We start from the raw sequence: 22,492 nt of genomic DNA, 5'->3' as shown, positions 1-22,492 counted from the left end.
TATATATATATATATATATATATATATATATATATATATATTACCCTCTCTACCCTAAATTTACCCTCTCTTTTACCCTCGTTACCCTAAATTTCTATATATATATATATATATATATATATATATATATATATATATATATATATATAATATATATTATATATTATATATATATACATATATATATAATATATATTATAATATATATTATATATATATATATATATATATATATATATATATATATATATATATATATATTTGTTCCTATTCCATATTTATCTGTGTGTGTGTCTCTCTATCTGCTTCAACAAAGAGAAGAGAACTGAGCCGTGTGTATAAGATGAGACCGACGCTCAAACGGCTTCGTCGTAGTCCAAGGGTCCGAAATTGGCGCGCCTTTCTTTTATTAATTGCAGCTCTCTGTTGATTCTGTTTGCGTGAGTTTGTTAGTTTATGCTGACAGCTGTTGGTTCTGTTAATGCGAGTGTGGTAGTGCAGGCGGACTACTGTTGGTTCTGTTTGCGAAGGCCTGTTGGGTTTTGGGGCTGCTTTGTCTCGGTAGCCATAATAATTACTGTTTTTTTGTATTCCTTAGTTAACCCCCCCCCCCCCTGATCCAACGCTCTCTCTCTCTCTCTCTCTCTCTCTCTCTCTCTCTCTCTCTCTCTCTCTCTCTCTCTCTCTCTCTCTCTCTCTCTCTCTCTCTCTCTCTCTCTCTCTCTCTCTCTCTCTCATTTTGGGCCAATCGTTCGCTAAGATTCTGTTTAATTAGTTACTTTGATTGTTCTATTTGTTTCAGGGCTTTGAAGATGCAACGTTGATTGTTTAAATTACACCTTGTGTTTGGGAGTGGGGACTATGTTGTTGTTGTTGTTTTAGATTTAGCTACTCAGAACGAAATGCCCATGTAGCACGGGCTATGGTGAGCCCGTAATTGAGTTCGGTTATTCGCGATAACCTTGTTACTCTGATATTTGGGTCAAAGTTTTAAAAGGAGGTGGGGCTTCCTCCTTTTTCCATGTTTCTTTTTCGCTTCTGTTTTAGTCGTGTTGTGGGGACTAGTTGTTGTTGTTGTTTTAGATTTAGTTACTCAGAACGAAGTGTCCATGTAGCACGGGCTATGGTGAGCCCGTAAAGATGGGAGTCGAGTCTTATATATCGATGTTTATAGACGACGCGAACTAATGAGAAGGGTTGAGACAGGTGAGGTTTGTAAGATTCTCCAAGATGACTTAAACAAGCTGCAGAGCTGGTCCGAGAAATGGCTGCCAGAGTTCATCACCAGCAAGTGTAAGGTGACGGAAATGGGGGTCAGGATCCAGGAGACCGCAAGGCCAACACACGATGAAGGGAAACTACCTATCTACGGAGGCTAGCCATAGCCCGTGCTACTTGCCCTGCTCCTGTGCTAGGTAAGTCCACTACGGGCTCACCATAGCCCGTGCTACTTGGAACTTATGTTCCGAGTAGCTGAATCTAAAACAACAACAACCTATCTATAACGACTAGTGAAAAGGACCTGGGAATGAATACTAAACCTAACCCCCAGAGGCTCATATAAATAAAATAACGTCGGCTGCCTACTCTTCGCTGGCAAAAGCCTGAACATCCTTCAGAAACTTGAATAATTAAGGAGACTTTTATATGACTGAATATCGCCTATGTCAGACCAATTTTTAAATATGCAGCCCCATCGTTGAACCCCCATTTAAAAAAAAACACATAAGGAAGTTCAAAAGGGCGCAGAAGTTTGCAGCGAGACTCGTCCCAGAATTATAAGCTATGAAGAAAAAGAACTGACAGTGTGGACAAAGACAAACTCTTTAGCACGGGTGGAACAAGAACAGGAAGGTGGGGAGGACACAGGTGGAAACCTAGCACCCACATGAGCCACAGAAACATTAGAAATAATTTTTTTCAGCGTCAGAGTAGTTAACAGATGGAATACAGTAGGCAGTGATGTGGTAGAGGCAAACTCCATACACAGTTTCAAATGTAGATTTGATAAGAGCCCCAGTAGGCTTCAGAATCTGCACCCACCAGTTGATTTTCGGTTGAGAGGCGGGGACCAAAGAGCCTAAGCTCAACCCCCGCAAGCACAACTAGGTGAGTTCACAAACACACGCGAGTGCGACCAGCTCGGGGAATCGCGGCCACGCAAATAATCTTCTTACACACACGCAAAACGCTGCCTCTCTCATGCTTTACATTCTAAATGTCCTTTTAAAATTTACATCTCTGTATTTCCATGTCGCGAATTTTTAAAATCTATTTTCCCTTGGTACTTAAAGTAAGGAGGTGTAGTGGAGGGAAGAGGAGGTGTAGTGGACGGGAGAGGAGGTGTAGTGGACGGGAGAGAAGGTGTAGTGGACGTGAGAGGAGAAGGTGTAGTGGACGTGTATTGGACATGAAGGTCAGGACTTGCTTTAAAGACTGACGCAGAGTCAGACAAATTGGAAAACTTCGTAAGAATGAAAGAGACTGCGAGAGGGAGGGGTATGTCGGCCCCATGCCAGGCAGCTATTATTTATACACGACTAAATGTATCGCTGGTGAAGTGGTTAGGTGGTACTCTGTACGCCGGGTGGGTGATTTGGGGCAACGGAGGTTCGAATCCCTTTCGGACCAGAGAGTTCTGAAGAGATTTATGGCTAGGGGGATCATTAAAGCGTATTTCTTATACTGATACACACACATACATACACAGAACAGGTTCTTGTAACAGAAATTGTAACAGTTTCCTTTTAAAGAGGAGTTGAAGAGCGAGTAATATTTTGGGGGGTTTCCTTGCTCTTCCTGCCTTTATCGCGAGCATTTTATCCCCCAGTGATTGCGTGTCACGGCGCGAGAGCTTACTCCTGCATCACTGTTACGTCCACGAGCTCCGTAGCTGGAATATTCTTGGCGTAGAGTGTGAGAGAGTTAATATTGTCTTTCTACTGTTTATTTAATATGTTGTGTTTAATAGATTTTGTACATTTTATTACAGTTCTGATTATACACACATAAGCGTGCACGCACTCGCGCACGCAAATATATAAACACACACACACACACACACACACACACACACACACACACACACACACACACACACACACACACACACACACACTCACACACACATCTAACTAGAAGTGAGATTTCGCTAATTAACAGATATAGAACTATCTAAATTTGAATGATAAATGCCTAAATGATTAATACTTTTTTCAATAAATAAAAATTAATCATTTGTGCATAACCATTAACATTTTGAACTCGTATAATTATATATAAAAATTTATGAATGCATGATAAATATATTCTAATTAATAAGTGTAATAATTGATAAAAAATATATACATATTAGTGATAAAAGATTAAAATGCCAGAAATGAAATTAAAATGAATGACAGATGAAGCAAAGTGACACTGTTGCAGGAAATAGAGTTATTATTGCTAATTGGCAACTCGGGTCGTGCCATAAGGGGGGGGGGGGAGTGACAAAAGAAGTTTTCATTTTTTTTTTTTGCAGTAGGGCAGTTTGCGATGGAGGAATGAGTAGAGGTCATGGGTCTAATTTGTCCTTAATTGACTAGTTGGGGAAGTTTTCTCAAGAGGTTAATTCACGGATAATTTCCCCCTCACATGACCTTCTTGCTCTCACGTGAAATATATATAAATATATATTTATTTATTTATTTATCACGTTAACGTGATGTGTTGATAAGAAAATCAGTAGGAGCCATGAAAAGATTTCGAACCTGCACAATGGTTACACCAAAGCACACGCCTTAGACCACTACACCACGACGTGTCAAAAAACAATTGACAACCTGGGTTCCAACTGAATTATCTAGAGGTCATGATAGACTGAATAAATGGACTGAAGCCCAATCTGGGTGTTTCAGACCTTGCCTGTATTCATCCTGGAACTCCACTGGAGAAGGTCTGAAGGTCCCCAGATGATTTTCTTATTGATATATCGCGCCATTGGGATGCTTTTGTGTTCTGAAGGAACAGGTTGATCACCACTACAAACAGGGCACAATGCAGGTGGTTTATATGTAAAAATTGCAGCTATTGTAGCACCCGTTGGGCTTTCCAGACCTATCTTAGTGGATTCAGTAGAGTTTCGGGTTAATTAAGTTTTTGTCCTGTCATGGTTGAATTGGTTAAGGCAAGCGTCTGGGGATCACAAGAACGCTGCTTCAATTAATATTATTATTATTATTATTAAATCACACTAATGTAATATATATATCTACGAGAAAATGGACTGGGGGCTGTGAGGTGGATTCGAACCTGCGACAAAGGCATTGTCAGAAGCTTCAGAGTACGCGGCTGGCAATGCCTTTTCGCAGGTTTGAATCCACTTCACAGCCTTAGTGGATTTTTCTCAATATTATTATTATTATCATCATTATCATTATAAATTTGTAAGTATTTAATGTGATTTATTTTTTACTGAAACATATAAAGGTTTATATTAGTTTTACACAATTTTTAAAATAATTATGATAGTCCATTAGTAATTACTAATGTTCATTAGTTCATTATGTTCATTAGTAATTATTAATGAACAGTGTCACGTATCGTTAGCTATTCGTCAACAGAATCATGGAGCACAATTCATCAATTTTTTTTTCGGCAATAAAAAGGAGAAGTTTGAATGTTATTTCTATGATAATTGGAACGACCGCTTAAAACTACAATTTTTGCGTTATTTGATACTTAATATTTGTCACTTTGAATTTGTCAAACTTTGTCGCTTTAGCATTTGTCAATACTTGTCGTTAATATGATCATGCTGCTGAAAGTATAATATATATTTGAAGCATTACAATTATAAAAATATGTATAATCTAATCTAATATTAAATAATGTGCTAAATATGTATATACTCACATATCAAACACATACCATACAGTCAGGCACGCATGCACGCTCATGCGCACACACACACGCACACGCACACACACACACACACACACACACACACACACACACACACACACACACACACACACACACACACACACACACACACACACACACACCCGACCAAAGAGCCAAAGCTCAACCCCCGCAAACACAACTAGGTGAATACAACTAGGTGAATACACACACGTACACACACATACTCTGTAATAAGAAAAGAGAGAGAAGGAAGGAAGGGGAGGTGGAGTGGTCTTACTGATAAGAGAGGTCTGAGGGCTTCGAGGAGATGGTTATCCTGGGCTACGAGAGGGCTTAGAGCCTACATAACAAGGCCCCATGACGATGGGAGGACCAAGAGTAGATAGCAGCAGTGATATACAACCCTCCACCAAACGACTGAAGACCCAAGCAAGAGTATGACAGAAACAACATGGCAGTTAATATTATAATAACACACAGGTCCTCGCAGCTGAGTGGACAGCGCTCTGGGGTCGTAGTCCCATGGGCCCCTGGTTCAATTCCCGGGCTAGTCAGGACCAAATGGGCAGAGATTCTTTCACCTGGGTCACCTAGCAGTAAATAGGTATCTGGGAATTAAACAGTTGCTAGGAGCTGCATCCTGTGGTTATGTGTGTAAGAAAAATATGTGTAATAGATATGATAGAGGGGAAAAAATAGGTCGGGAGTCAGTACATCATACAACCGACGGTTAGAAAGGCGGGGTCCAAGAGCTAAAACCTCGATCTTGCAGGCAGAAAGGGTAAGCACACACACAAACCAGTCAAATATGCATTCAAACTCAAAATAAATGTTATCTGTAACATTGTAGAACATAACTCTTGATGTAGAATGGTGGTGGGTTAGGTGTCCACGCAGGTAGGTGGGGCAGGTAGGTAGGCAGGTAGGCAGGTAGGAAGGTTGGCAGGTGGGCAGGTAGGTAGGCAGGTAGCCTGGAAGATGGACTTTGTAGGTGTGTAAATAAGGAGAGAGGAAGGCAAGCAGGAGGGTGAGGGATGTGAAGCCGGCGGGACAATAGCGGTGTGTTGGAACCTGCATTCAACTACGTGGGTAAATTTATACAGCAATTCAGGCTATCTCGGCTTGGACGGATTCTGCTCTCTCTCTCTCTCTCTCTCTCTCTCTCTCTCTCTCTCTCTCTCTCTCTCTCTCTCTCTCTCTCTCTCTCTCTCTCTCTCTCTCTCTCTCTCTCTCTGTCGGTCGTGGGGGAGTGCCAATTGACACATTGGCAGTGTCAACAGACATTATTCTATTCACAACATTCTCGCCCCGACCATGTTGTGAACGTACCCAACACCAATTACAGTTAAAAATTGGGTAAAGCTTCCCCCCGAGGGCTTGGCCTCCAGAAAGTAGAGAAAACCTATAATAATCTGAGCGCTTTCGTTCTCCAAAACATTTTCAATAGGAACACAACGGTGTACTCACTGAAAATGTGTCTATACGACGAAAGTGGTCGGCTCATTTTCATTTGTCTCTCCTATGGCTATACATGGAAGACATAACTATTCCATCATTCTCATTCTCACCTCTATCTTCCTTTTTTCTCTCACTATCCCTCCTTATCACCTCCCTTCCCTCAGCGTCAATTTCCACCCCCTATTTTGATCATTTCCCATTCCAGACGTACAATTTCATACTCGGGTGAGCCCCACAATCCTATCCCCAATTTCTTCCATCGCTTGTAACTAATGGGTGATTGTACTTCGTGTTTCCATGTGGAGCTGGGGAGGGATAGGTGGTTTGGGTGGGGGGGAGGGGGCTCGGAGTCCTCGGGTAGAATAGGATAGGTGAAGGGGAGCTGTAGTAGGATTGGAGGCAAGGGGGTTAAGGGGGACTGGGGGTAGGATAGAAGAGAGAGAAAGATGTTCATTGTGTGAAAGTGTTAGCATGTTTGAATGTGCGTGTGTTGCGTGCGTGTGTGTGCGTGTGTGTGTGTGTGTGTGTGTGTGTGTGTGTGTGTGTGTGTGTGTGTGTGTGTGTGTGTGTGTGTGTGTGTGTGTGTGTGTGTGTGTGTGTATTCACCTATTTGTACTCACCTATTTGTGAGTACGAATAGGTGAGTATTGTGTGTGTACTCACCGAGTTGTACTCACCTAGTTGTGCTTGCGGGGGTTGAGCTCTGGCTCTTTGGGCCCGCCTCTAAACTGTCAATCAACTGATTTTTTATGTTTTTTCACACACACACACACACACACACACACACACACACACACACACACACACACACACACACACACACACACACACACACACACACACACACTCTTAGGAAGCAGCCCGTAGCAGCTGTCTAACTCCCAGGTACCTACTTACTGCTAGGTAAACAGGATAACATCAGGGTGAAAGAACTCCCGTCTCGCGCATTCTTGGAACAACCGCTCATCGTTAACCTTCAGTAATGACCTAGGGACAAGCACCAAGTGTTGGCGAGGTCATGTATCCACTGACCTTACGGGGGAGAGGGGGGGGAGCGGTGTTGAACTTCGAGTTTAATATCATTATGAATATTCATATTCATTTATGAATATGGATTCTCTTAATAGGTTTTTAAGCCATTTCCTCCAGGGAGGGGGAAAACAATAATAGAATTCTGCCATTTTACACGTTGAACTTGTTCAGTCATATGTATGAAAAAGATACATATCTATTAACACTCTCTCTCCTCTCTCTCTCTCTCTCTCTCTCTCTCTCTCTCTCTCTCTCTCTCTCTCTCTCTCTCTCTCTCTCTCTCTCTCTCTCTCTCTCTCTCTCTCTCTCTCTCTTAAACTACAACTCAGTGGGTGTCAGCTCTGAAATCTTAAGAGGATTTATAGCTGGGCTAATTAGCCAACTTTTCAACACCAGGGAAGATCTTAAGAAAAACAGAGAGTAGTATTTTCACGCAACGGAAAGTCTCAAGTCTAAATTGAATTCCTGAAGCGAGAAAAAGACTCGAAACAAGACGGGAAGAGTAGGAAGGAAAAAAGAATTAGCTCAGAAGGCCTCCAACAAAGAGCTTCCAAGTGAAGATTACAAAAAAAAAATTGCTCTCTTGGCAATGTGAAGTGCAACAGGTAACGGAGAGAGAGAGAGAGAGAGAGAGAGAGAGAGAGAGAGAGCAAGAGAGAGAGAGAGAGAGAGAGAGAGAGAGAGACAGAGAGAGAGAGAGAGAGAGAGAGAGAGAGAGAGAGAGAGTTATGGGAAGGGAAAGCTCTCAGTGGTCTAACAGGAGACAGAAGTAATCTACTTCTGTACCCACATGTAGAAAAAAAATAAAAAAATAGAAACTAGGAACAGCACACACACACACACACACACACACACACACACACACACACACACACACACACACACACACACACACACACACACACACACAGGTGAGTGTGAACTAGGTGAGTACACTCACCCAAAAGACCCAAAAAAAGTCAACAGAACAGAACAGAAAGGTTTGGTTGAAGGGGGTAAAAAAGACATTAAAAGCTTTTACACAGACACAAACAACTGGAGAGAAATGAAAGAACATGCCATTAAAATTACAATACAATCTGTTTTCATTTCTTTTGTTGTAATGTCAATTTATCTGACTTCAAATTTTTCTTATAATATTCCTCATAATCAGCAGTAATAAAAACTGGTACACGGTGCATTAAGGATTCGTCTCGCTATTTAAAAGCAAAATTGAAATTAAAAAAAAGAGCCCATATTCAGGTTCGAAGAATTTAAAATTTTCAGATTTTAGGCATAATTCTCCAATTACCAGAGTCCGGCCATTCTTCAACATTTTTGTGCTTATTAAATCATGCTTCAGTGTCACAGTAGGAAATATTGGTAACTGGTTTGGTGGTGGGCATGACGGGGAAAATTGAAGGGGGTGGGGAATTGAAAGGGGAGGGTGGAGGGGGAGGGGGGAGTTGAAAGTGGAATTGAAGGGGAGGGAGGATGGGAGTAGTTGAAGGGGTTATGGAAAAGGGAGGGATGGGGGGATTTGAAGGAGGAGGGAGGGAGAGAGGGGGCAATTGAGGGGGGGAGGGAATTTAGTGGGGGAGTGGGAGTAGTTTTTATCACACGGGAAAATTTCCTGACTATAGGGGAAAACAATCCCCCTTCAACAGAAAGGTTTTGGTGAAACGATTAAGAAATTTCTGTCCTAGGGGAGGAAAAGCTTGGGACCACATGGGAAAACTTTCTATATCTACGGGAAAATACAATCGTTTAATCATTTTATTTATTGTAAAATACAATACATAAAATCAACAAGATATAAACATTAAACTTGAATTAAAGAATACATAAAAATATAGACCGCTGCTCTGGATTTAAATACTTTGTGTCTGTATTTATGTTTCTCTGTAGTTGTGTCTCTAAGACTCCGTCTCACTTTATAATCCGAATGAATTCATGATCATCGTTTTCGAGTAAACCGCGTGAATCCGGTTGGAGTAAGCGTAAATAAATCTACGGGAAACATTCCCGATTGCATTACTGACCGTGAAAATCGAAAAGGGGGGTAGGGTTGCTACAGATGCCAATGATTCTTAAAAGGGTGACACTGGGGCCGACCCATACTGGTGGTGACACTCCTGTATCCCTCATGTGTTATCTCGGAAAGTTTGATAAGGTTAACGCCAACCGTTTGACCTCAAATCTCGGGGACACAGACTTTATCGTTTATTGGTATAGATACTATTAAGTACAATAGGTTGTGTAAGTACATGTTTTGATAATTAAATGGTATAATCTTGCAAAGCCACTTGCACACACACACACAGTGGTATGTTGTAGTTATGATTGATCTTTCTGTTATTATAGAATTATAATTATTATTTTTTATTACCATATGTTAATATTTGCATTGTTCTCTCAACAGGGGGCCCAGAGAATTAGCTTAAGCTACACACCAAACAAACCAATGACGGTGAAGCAGATATTAAGGTACGAGTCATTAATGTTGAAAAATTGAGTCAGGTTAATTTCAAGTGTAAACCTACAGTGAATAAAACCACGATTTATATGTATGAATCAGCCTTTGAGTTGATATTAAATCAGTTTTCAAATTATCCTAATTTGAATCAAATTCATTCTTAAACGATGATGGTCAACGGTAATGTTTTACGTTAAATAAGACAATTCTCAGGTTTACTGAGAGTTGTAAAAGGCTCAGATCATTCTCATCCACCCCTATCTTCGGTCTATGCTCGTCCAAGCTGCAGCTGACCGCAAAGAAGCATATATAAAAAGCTCATATACAAAGCTCTGCAGTGAAAAACGTTTTTTTTCCAATATAAATATTAATGTTTTAAGTCAAGTCTGGCCTGGCCTCGAGCCGGGCTTGGGGAGTAGAAGAACTCCCAGAACCCCATCAACCAGGTATCAACCAGGTATAATATTAATTTTACTAATCATTAGCCTGTTTTAGGTTCTGTTGAGAAATATTTGTACTTTGCAGCACGCGGGTGAATCATTTAACGGTACGATTCTTCAACATATTAAGTGAGTGAAGCATTATTCGAGAAAAGTTCGAGCGTCTTCAGTTGAGTCACACCTAACAGCCTGTGCTCATAAACAAGAGCCAAGCGCTCGTTACTCCAACTGGCAAACCCCTTGTTTATGAGTGAAACAAAAACCCCTTTACACACGACTCACAACTGATGACGTTCGAACACTATTCGAACAGTGCTTCATTGACTACCTTCTGTTGAATCGTAACTCTGTAACTACTTCATCCACTTACTACAAATACCTGTTAATACGAACAGAACCTAAACACCTAACCTAACCTACCCCTAAGTATGCACTGTATGCTAATATATAATAATATTAAGTATGAGAACATCCCTATTTTTCAATATTTATTCATGTTACAATTTATGAATGCGTCAGCCGCTGGCTGGAATGAACATGACCTGAGATCGGGGTTGATTGAATTATCTGTCCAAAAAGGGCACCATTCCTTTCCCCCGTCCCATCCCAAATCCTTATCCTGACCCCTTCCTAGTGCTATATAGTCGTAATGGCTTGGCGCTTTCCTCCCTAATAATTCTTCTTCTTCTACCATAACCAAAGCACCTTACTTAAGGTTATATCTATATGAAGTTATGCAAAGGTGGCGACTTTAGGTCCCCTAAAGGCACAAATGGTTCCTTTACTTCGTCCTCATGTTCCAGCTGCTGTCATGTTCTCATATAACTTAGAAATGTTGTAGTCATGCTGGCTTAAAGCTTCCCTTTGATAATATACTTTCGTGGTGGTCTTTGTAACTGACATGCAGATGAGTGAAGGGATTCATAATATTTTGTATGAAATGATATTTACACAAACACTCGGCAAACATGTACACAGCAAGACGTAGATACGATTGTATGTACACACACACATGCACGTCAGCACGCAACAAGTGGTTAGCAGAGTTTAATTCATGCAATTGCAAAGTAATGATGCTGTGTGCTGGGGATAGGTAGCAGGGCACATGATATTAATTGGGAGAAAACCCCTCCTGGAACATCCTACCATATAAAAAAAATGCAGAAAGACATCAATCTACCTTACAAAGACACGCAAATATGCCTGCCTTATATACATATACTAAGATATACTTCATACTTTACATATACTGTATGTATATGCAGTTGTATATAGAGTAGTTGTTGTATAGTTGTATATATATGTATATAGAGTTGATGCATAATATATATCGCGTTGTTTGTAACTCTACACAGCTTACAGAACATATCTTACGGAAAGCAATGGCCAAAAACATGGCATCGAGGACAAAGAAAGAAAAACTTCGTCACAGTCACTGCATCCCAATTTAGACGGTTCAGACACCAGCGTCCAAACGGATGTGTTTTAATGCATTTAAATCACGTCCAATTGGACGTTTCCTCGGACTAATGATCAACGGCCTCGATATGTTAGGTGGGTTGGTCTAGGTTCGTATGCTTGGTTAGACCAAATCACTTCACATTAGACCCTTGTAAAATTACAAAATGTGATTTACAAAATGATTTACTTTACAAAATGTGTGTCTGGGGCGGAACTATATGCATATGTATCATAATATGTATCCACCCTGATTGACGCCTACGTATCCCATGGTTTTGGTCAGGCAGGTTCAACTCCAGGAAAGCTTTAAAATCAAACAAGTACAGGCAGCTGGAACATTGGTACAAGTTGTCCCCCAATTGCATCTAAGACACTGGGCTCCTGGAACAAGGGTGCCAAGAGATCTCTCCAAGAATTAGGGTTCTAGGCTCATTGACATTACCAAGAGACCCAAAAGCTGTCAGCCTCCTGTTTCAGAGCCACAAAGTTGGCGATACAGAGGGGGGGAAACACCGGCTTGTGTCCTCGTTTCCTGTCTGGAAGATGAGGAGCTCCAGGAGATACACAACTCTTAACTTTTCCTTGTATTGACACACTTGTAACTTGTATATTTAAACAAAAATATTAAATATAGCCAACAAATAAGAAGTTCGTTGGTAGGATAGTAGAACATGGAAACTGCATTAAGGGGGGAAGGACCTAAAAAAACACCTCTAATGCTTTACGTACGTTATATACGTACGTAATGCTAAAATCCAGTAAGTTCAGTAGAACTTCGGTTTCAACCCTTTTACCCTGTCGTAGCTCAGTCGATTAAGGCAGTGTCTGGGATGCTCCTGGACGCAGGTTCGAATCCTCGTCACGGCCCTTGTGGATTTGTTCATTTACGTTATATATATATATATATATATATATATATATATATATATATATATATATATATATATATATATATATATATATATATATATATATATATATATATAGTCCAACTTCAGAGGAATTCGAAGAAGTGTTTGACTTGCAACAATGATCGAACCCGTCTGTGACATTCATCAATGTTTCCCATTGTCGTGTTTTTCAAGAGATCCATAACCTTTAAGCACCTTTTTGTATTATTATTTTTGTATCAACCCATGTATATCTTGTAACCATCAAATACATAATAAAGCTCAAAAAATAAAAAAGGAAGGGGGTGGTAGGAGAAAAGCACACAGAAACTGTATTGGAGGGGATCCAAACATTCTCTCTAATGCGTTATGCGTGGTTTCCTCCGAGGCTATGGGTCGCCCTTCTTCCAGCTAGAGGTGGTACTCCCTTCCATTTATATATATATATATATATATATATATATATATATATATATATATATATATATATATATATATATATATATATATATATATATATATATATATATTATATATATATCCCTATCGGATATAAAATTATTTCTTCATTAATTTTTCATTCATATTTTTTATTCAAGTTTCCTTCATGCTATACTTACTAATTTTCAAACTGTAATCGGCTGCCACTATAATATTCTTTGAGGCTGATTTCTCGTCCTGGTTTGGGGCTTTGATCACTGATTGGTTATTAAGACGTAATTCCTGGCAGCTTATTGATTATTTTTGTATATACACACACCCTTATCCCCCCCCCATCCTTATGTGCGAGTGCAAGCGCGCGCGCGAGCACCCACCAGTTTGTTCTCATCTACATGTGCTTGCAGGCCTTGTCTCATCTCCTGGGCTCCGCCTCACAGTCCCTCTGGCTTATTATGTACTCGGTCATGTGATGATGCTGCCTCCACCATGCTAAAATTGTTGAATATTTTTAAAAAATCAGAAGGGATTTTGTTTTTTTAATATTTGAAGGTAGCACAAGTTGTCAGAGATTGGTAAAGTTCTTAAGATTTTCGCTAGTCATCTGTGTAAATAGATAGAAAATGTGTGGTGTAAATTCTGGCTTCACTTTGCTTCTTAATTCTGGCTTAACGGAACTAAAACCTGTTACTTTCCTGCCTTCTTGCGGCATGCGAAATAATCTTAACATCTTCGTTCATTCTTACCTTAAATACTTTTGGGAAGGAATTATGCAGGTTTAAAAGTAAACTACAGCATTCCAGATGATGGTTAAGATATCATGCCCGAAACGCTTTGCGTAATAGTGGCTTTAGGCATTGTATGTACTAGCTCTATCTATAAAGCCAACAAACTTTGTAAAATCTCTTTATGTATGTACCTTACCTAAATAAAATTATTATTATATTATTATTATTATTATCATAAGATGATCGAGACGTCGTCGTGAGTTTGGTTAATAATCCTTAACCCACGCCTCGTAAATGGTTAAGATATCATAAAATAACGGAGACGTCATCCTCGACGCACGCCACGTCGGAAATCATCAAAGTACATTGCTCATTCAGGATCAAAAACCCAAATGTACATTAAAAACTTCCACGCGGATTTTTAAGCAATTTAACGAATGAGGCTTCCTCGTTCGCATTAAAACTTCAGTATTTATTGTTAATTTACTAAGTGGTAAGACAGCCGGCGTCTTTCTTTTAATAACCTCGGGTCAACACCGGGCGATCTCCGGACCGGGGATGCTGGGGTCTTCATCTCCGGACGAGGGATGCTGGGGTCTTCATCTCCGGGGTTTCATCGTCGTAATGCACTGGATGCAAACATGTAAGATGTTTATTGTTGATGTTTTTTGAGGAGAGAGGAAGCGACTGCTCTTGTTGCTATTGTTACTGCTCCTGCTGCTACTGTTACTGCTGCTGTTGCTTCTACTGTTGCTGCTATTGCTGTGGATCTAGGACTTGTTTGGTTATAATTATAGTTAGTGCTGACTGGGATGGGGAGAGCGTGAATTTGGGTGTGTGGAGTTGATACGGTCAAGGATCACGGTTATTTGTTGTTGGGACAGTTGCTCTTATCAGATTGATGCTGCTTGCGGAGGGAGATAAGATGGGCATACTTCTACTGGGGGAGGGGAGATTGGACGTCTGATGAAATAGAGAAAGACAAAATCTGTTGGGTGAGGGGACAGATTGACGTCTGTTGAGGGGGTGAGGGGCCGGACCTCTGGAAGGCGGGACGGACGTCTAGAAGAAAGGACGGACGTCTGGAAGGCGGGACGGACGTCTGGAAGGCGGGACGGACGTCTGGAAGGCTAGACGGACGTCTAGAAGAATGGACGGACGTCTGGAAGGCTAGACGAACGTCTGGAAGGCAGGACGGACGTCTGGAAGGCGGGACGGGCGTCTGGAAGGCGGGACGGACGTCTGGAAGGCTAGACGGACGTCTGGAAGAATGGACGGACGTCTGGAAGGCAGGACGGACGTCTGGAAGGAGGGACAGACGTCTGGAAGGAGGGACGGACGTCTGGAAGGCGGGACAGACATCTGGAAGAATGGACGGACGTCTGGAAGGAGGGACGGACGTCTGGAAGGAGGGACGGACGTCTGGAAGGCGGGACGGACATCCGGAAGAAGGAACATCTTTAGACTGGAAAACGTTGCGGACGGCTGGAAGAGCACCACATATGACAAGATTGGAGTATGTAGTAAAGAGTAGAGAGAAATAGAGAAAAATGGAGACAGAGGAGGAAGAGGGGGGAGGCGATGCCTAAAGAACACTAAGCGAAAGCTATTTAAATGCATTCATTTCTCTAAATATTCTAAATATTTCACCCTTTTGTTTATATATTGCTATTTTCACCCTTTGTTTCATTTTTTGTATCGTCTCCCAATTTAGAAAATGTGTATATATATATATATATATATATATATATATATATATATATATATATATATATATATATATATATATATATATATATATATATATATATATATATATATATATATATATGTCGTACCTAATAGCCAGAACGCACTTCTGAGCCTACTATTCAAGGCCCGATTTGCCTAATAAGCCAAGTTTTCATGAATTAATGTTTTTTCGTCTACCTAACCTACCTAACCTAACCTAACCTAGCTTTTTTTGGCTACCTAACCTAACCTTACCTATAAATATAGGTTAGGTTAGGTTAGGTAGGGTTGGTTAGGTTCGGTTATATATCTACGTTAATTTTAACTCCAATAAAAAAAAATTGACCTCATACATAGAGAAAAGGGTTGCTTTATCATTTCATAAGAAAAAAATTATAGTAAATATATTAATTCAGGAAAACTTGGCTTATTAGGCAAATCGGGCATTGAATAGTAGGCTGAGAAGTGAGTTCTGGCTACTAGGTACGACATATATATATATAATGTCAACCCTGACTTCTGTCTGGAGTTGTCTGGGTGATGTTGGTGCTCAGTTTGACTCTTCTGGCAATACAGTAGTCATTTTGGCATGGATAATCTGAATTTATAATTCATTCCAAGAACCTCATCATAAGTCACCACATCATCACATGGTGTAGTTCCACACTCATCACTTCACGTCACAAGTACAACAATTGTGATGTGATTGAGGGGATTACAATTTTCCACACACATGTATTAACGCATAAATACATTTAAGGGATATGAAGAAAATTCACATTATTATGTTGTGCTATTCGGCACAGCATAGCACACATCACACCACCCGAATGATTATATATTATTGAACCCCCAATACCCGGATGATCAGATAGTTCTGGGTCCCACCACCCAGACGATGGAACTTAGTACCCTGGCCACCAAAATTATGAACAATTGTACTGAACTCCGCCACTGTGGATGATGACATTATTTAACCTTGGGGAGCTTTTAACTTGGGGAGTAGAAGAACTCCCAGAACCTCATCAAGCAGGTATCAACCAGGTAACCTCACCACGCAGATAATAAAAGCAAGTGCTTAACCCCTCACCTGGATGATTCAACCAACTTTGAAAGTGGTTTCAGAAACGTATCACTGCTTAAAAATATTATCCAATTTTCCTGACAGTGTTGACCAGACCACACACACTAGAAGGTGAAGGGACGACGACGTTTCGGTCCGTCCTGGACCATTCTCAAGTCATACTTTAGCCACGTTATTGTGACTCATCGCCTTCCTGACAGTAAAACTTACTACCAGTTATTAAAAAAGCACAATTATTATAATGCATTACAGTTATGCTTTATTTATCGTTGTATAGAACTTTTTAGGAGCCGACGCGGGATTTAACACTTAAGTTTGAATTGCAACTTTAATTCATATCATAAATTTCTAGATTTACCAAGTTCGCTGTTGTTAGTTTTCAATATTTGTCAAGTTTGTTCACATGTAAATGATCAGATCCACAAAGTCCGTGACGAGGATTCGAACTTACGTCCGAGATCATCCCAGATTCAGTTTTTTTCTGTCTGTGATGACTTTATTTGATGAAAGGTCATGTATGAGAAATGTCATCTGCAAATACAACCAACTCTGTTCTTCGGGCTTCTCTACATGCGAATAGTATCAACAAATACAACAGATACAATAATATTACGATATAACAGATACAATAATATTAAGATACAACAGATACAATAATATTAAGATACAACAGATACAATAATATTAAGATACAACAGATACAATAATATTAAGATAAAACAGATACAATAATATTAAGATACAACAGATACAATAATATTAAGATACAACAGATACAATAATATTAAGATACAACAGATACAATAATATTAAGATACAACAGATACAATAATATTAAGATACAACAGATACAACACATGAAAAAATAAAACGAATGCATCATATAAAATAATTGCAACAGACGCAACAAATGTAACATACAACATATACATCAAACACAACATACAGAAATTGCAAAAGACACAGCAGATACAAGACACAACAAATACAAGAGATACACCAAATACAACAGAAATAAAACAATTACCCGGCATACACCAAATACAACAGTTACAATAAACACAACAGCCTCGGTAATTATGCATTGCGTTGACAGGTTCCTAAAAATTGTATTTTCACGTTATAATTGGAATTTTCAGATTATAATTGGAGTTTTCCCCTCTTTTACAGCAACTTTCAAAACATGGACAAGTTGGAGAAGAGCCCCAAGGAGATCTTCACCCAGGAGATACAGAAGGTGAGGCCACTACTTCCGTCCCGTTCAAGAACGGAATTTGTGTGTTCTTGCAGAAATAACATTTATAACCCACTTGTTGAGTGAAAGTTCATGTCCGAAGTAGGATCTCCGAAGTAGGTGATTCATGTTTTATTTCACTGGTGAGTTAGGACTCCACATCCCTGGTGATTTAAGGGTTCACATCCCTGGTGATTTAAGGGTTCACATCCCTGGTGATTTAAGGGTTCACATCCTTGGTGAGTTTAAGGTCCCACATCCCTGGTGACTAGGAGGAAGAAAATTTAGATAATTTAGATTTGATGCTAGGAAAACGGGTTCTCTGTGTGTCAGGGTATGGGTAGGTGCTTTTCATTGATTAATGTACATCAGCTAGTTTATGTGGAGTTTGTATATAGACATAGGTTAGGGAGGATTTTGTGCATATATCTCATTTGATGAGAATTTTGTACAGAGTCTGTTTTTATATGATTTTTCTATCTATTTTTTATTTTTAGGTCTATTTTAATATATGTTCATTAATTAAGGAGAATGTATATAGGACTAGATTAGGACTGATTTTTGTTAACAAGCCTATATTATTAGGATTTTGTATATAGGCCTATTTTGGAAAGATTTTTATATGTAACATTATTACATTTGGCATAAATATGTGCAAAGCTATATAGTCTTGAAAGTCCCGCAATGCCCAGTAGGATTTTCTGTTGTTAAAAACATCAGTTTTGAGCAAACAGCTGCATGACTACGTCTTGAGACTTGTATAAGTAGATATCTGAAGTCCTTCAACTTTTTTAATTTCAAAGTAACTTTGATTTGTTGACGTGTCTCAAGCAAGGGAGAAGCAAGCTCTCCCTGCACCCGTGAATGATTGCTTACAGAACGTACATTTGTTTGTGTTTATTCCTTGTTATTTCTTGATAAGAATGATAAGAGTGATAAGAATGTGTGTGTGTCTGTCTGTATTATGAGTTTATCATTCCATTTGTGCCTGTAGGATCGAGCTAGTAGCTCTTGGTCCCGGTTTTCGAATCTTCGCTTAGGAGGAAATGCGATTAAGAAGATATAAATCTTGGCCACGGGTCTTCTCCTCAGAGTATCTAGTGCAAATCTGCTCACAGTTCTCGTGACCTTGTTATATTTGTCTTTTAAAGTAACGTAATTGTTCCGGCGTGAACTATCTTTCCTGTGTGTCCACTCCATCCACTACCCCAACACTGGTCGAATACTTCCTTACATGGACATTGAAGCCACAATAACTTTATGTATCTAAAACAAATAATTATGAAAACGGTTGGGAAGTCCGCAGATGAGGTTATCTTGAGATGATTTCGGGGCTTTAGTGTCCCCGCGGCCCGGTCCTCGACCAGGCCTCCACCCCCAGGAAGCAGCCCGTGACAGCTGACTAACACCCAGGTACCTATTTACTGCTAGGTAACAGGGGCATAGGGTGAAAGAAACTCTGCCCATTATTTCTCTCCGGCGCCCGGGATCGAACCCGGGACCACATGATCACTTGTCAACGAGAGAGAGAGTTCGATCCAAACGTGATAGTCTAAATGGTTTCTCATATCTATCTCTGCGGCCTATCTTGCTTTTTTTCAGTTTCCTCCCGGCGACTGTTCTCTCTCTCTCTGTGTTTCTCTTGGAACATGTCTTGCTATCGACTCATCCAGTGTCTTGAAGATTCGGGTCTCTTAACATGTCATCGTTGCTCAGGCATCTAATTTCCGGTATAAGTCTTGTGTCGTATCTTTCGACCGTCTCAGTTTGATTTTGTGCGTTCAGTTTGTTGTTGTTTTAGATTCAGCTACTCTGAACAAAAAGTTCATGTAGCACGGGCTATGGTGAGCCCGTAGTGGACTTGCGTTGTGTGGGTTTGGGTACTATACAGTGTTGGTCAGGTGTTTAATGGCAGTAGATGCGGGGGGGGGGGATATTTTGTGTGTTTATACTCGCCTAGTTGTGCTTGCGGGGGTTGAGCTATGGCTCTTTGGTCTGGTTGTGTGTGTGTGTGTATGTGTGAGAGAGAGAGAGAGAGAGAGAGAGAGAGAGAGAGAGAGAGAGAGAGAGAGAGAGAGAGAGAGAGAGAGAGAGAGAGAGAGAGAGAGAGAGAGAGAGAGATGTGGAAGCTGCTTCTGTAGCACATCATCTAACAGAGGCACTCATGGTCAATTTAGTCTGTTGTTGCACCACACTATATTGCTGAGTGATATTCTGGACGCGATTTTGCAATAACAGCTCATTACTCTCCCCCCCCCTCTCTCTCTCTCTCTTTCTCTCTCTCTCTCTCTCTCTCTCTCTCTCTCTCTCTCTCTCTCTCTCTCTCTCTCTCTCTCTCTCTCTCTCTCTCTCTCTCTCTCTCTCTCTCTCTCTCTCTTTCTTTGCTTTCCCGTCTATCCTGTCAGAAACAATTTATCTCCCTCATATCTGGTTCACTATAATCACCACGACCAGCTAGTTAGACTGCCCAAACCACCTGTTCCTCTTGCCAATCACCCCTTCCCTCCTCCTCCTCCGCTTTACCCCACCCCCCTTCCCTCCTCCTCCTCCGCTTTACCCCCCCCCCCTTCCCCCACGCTGCCTTACCTGCATACGGTGCAATTATAAAGACGTAATTATGAGTCTTAATTACTATTCTTCAAATTCTGTCCTCATTACGAGCGACTCGTCGTCCTGATTGAGTTCTTGTCTCAAGTGTTTGTACTCGTGTGTGTGTGTGTGTGTGTGTGTGTGTGTGTGTGTGTGTGTGTGTGTGTGTGTGTGTGTGTGTGTGTGTGTGTGTGTGTGTGTGTGTGTGTGTGAGTGTGTGTGTGTGTGTGTATGTGTGTGTGTGTGTGTGTGTGTGTGTGTGTGTGTGTGTGTGTGTGTGTGTGTGTGTGTGTGTGTGTGTGTGTGTCTGTGTGTGTGAATGTATGTGTGAATGTGTGTGTGTGTGTGTGTGTGTGTGTATGTGTGTGTGTGTGTGTGTGTGTGTGTGTGTGTGTGTGTGTGTGTGTGTGTGTGTGTGTGTGTGTGTGTGTGTGTGTGTGTGTGTGTGTGTGTGTGTGTGTGTGTGTGTGTGTGTGTGTGTGTGTGTGTGTGTGTGCTCATGTAGGTCTACTCACCTAGTTGTGCTTGCGAGGGTTGAGCTTTGGTCCCGCCTCTCAACAATCAACAGGTGTCAAGGTTCCTGAGCCTACTGGGCTCTATCATATCTACATTATACTGTATATGGAGTCAGCCTCCACCACATCACTGCCTAATGTATTCCATCTGTTAACTGCTCTGACAATGAAAGTTCTTTCTAATGTCTCAGTGGCTCATTCGGGTACTCAGTTTGCACCTGTGTCCCCTTGTGCGTGTACCACTCGTGTTAAACATTTTATCTTGATCTACCCTGTCAATTCTTCTGAGAATTTTGTATGTGGTGATCATGTTTCCCCGAGCTCTCCTGTCTTCCAGCGACGTGAGGTGCAGTTCACGCAGCCTTTCCTCGTAACTCATGCCTCTGAGTTCTGGGACTAGCCTAGTGGCATACCTCTAAACTTTTTCCAGCTTCGTCGTGGTGTGTACGTGCGTGTGTATGTATATGTATATGCGTACGTTCGTGTGTGTGTGTTATGCGTCCGTGCGTGTTGGAGTGTGTGTGTTCAGTGCATCAAAGGAGTACACAATCACTGCTACATATTGCCTCTTATATTTCTTAAAGGAAACATCAAAGCCCTGAGAGAGACCCCCCCAGCCCCCCCCCCCCCGCCCCCCCTTCAAAAAAAGGGGGGATATTGTAGACTCAAGGAGAATCTCCAAAGGGAAATTGAATAGGATTTTTTAGGGATATATTTTTATTAATGTGAAGTACAAGGTACTTTTATGTTCTCTTTCTTTCCATGGCTAAAGCATTTTGAAAGGTTAAATAATTACTTGAACATATACAAAAGATCACTTCTTGAATTCTCTCTCCACCGGGGAAAAATATATATATAAAAATCTAATATTGTCCAGTGAGGATCCATAAGGTCTTCTCTGAGTACTCTATATTTTCTTCTCCGAAGCTATGGGTCCCTACAATTGCACCAGACGTGGTACCCCTTTTTGTATATATATAAAATATAATAATTCCTAAATTCGTCAAATTCTAATATTCATGTAATTAATAATTGCAACAACAATATTAGTATAAAAAGATAGTAATAACAATTTATGTAAAGCAGAGTTAATAATAATCGAGAATTAAAATGATTTAGAACAATAATGATATTAATATTTTTATTGATAATAAAGTGTGTGTTTGGTCGGCCAGAGGAAATAATCCGGCAGCCGTCTTCTAAATTCCACATTATGGCTTTAAAATTCTTATAAGCAGCTTATACATGGTCAGTGCTATACATGGTCAGGGCTGAACAAGTTGAGTGCTATACATGGTCAGGGCTGAACAAGTTGAATGCTATACATGGTCAGTGCTATACATGGTCAGGGCTGAACAAGTTGAGTGCTATACATGGTCAGGGCTGAACAAGTTGAGTGCTATACATGGTCAGGGCTGAACAAGTTGAATGCTATACATGGTCAGTGCTATACATGGTCATGGCTGAACAAGTTGAGTGCTATACATGGTCAGGGCTGAACAAGTTGAGTGCTATACATGGTCAGGGCTGAA

At 40.5% G+C, this 22,492-nt stretch overlaps 1 protein-coding gene across 1 annotated transcript in view; it reads left to right on the top strand.

The window, feature by feature from the left end:
• Positions 1 to 22,492, top strand: part of LOC123745134 (GTPase-activating Rap/Ran-GAP domain-like protein 3) — a 311,764-nt gene that overhangs the window by 77,417 nt on the left and 211,855 nt on the right. Inside the window, exons 5-6 of the mRNA XM_069300473.1 lie at positions 9,797 to 9,861; positions 17,793 to 17,859. Coding sequence (XP_069156574.1) covers positions 9,797 to 9,861; positions 17,793 to 17,859 — 132 coding nt within the window. The remainder of the gene's footprint in view (positions 1 to 9,796; positions 9,862 to 17,792; positions 17,860 to 22,492) is intronic.

Source organism: Procambarus clarkii, chromosome 44 (assembly GCF_040958095.1).
Source record: "Procambarus clarkii isolate CNS0578487 chromosome 44, FALCON_Pclarkii_2.0, whole genome shotgun sequence".
Lineage (NCBI taxonomy): Eukaryota > Metazoa > Arthropoda > Malacostraca > Decapoda > Cambaridae > Procambarus > Procambarus clarkii.
This window is presented reverse-complemented; position numbering and strand designations above follow the sequence as displayed.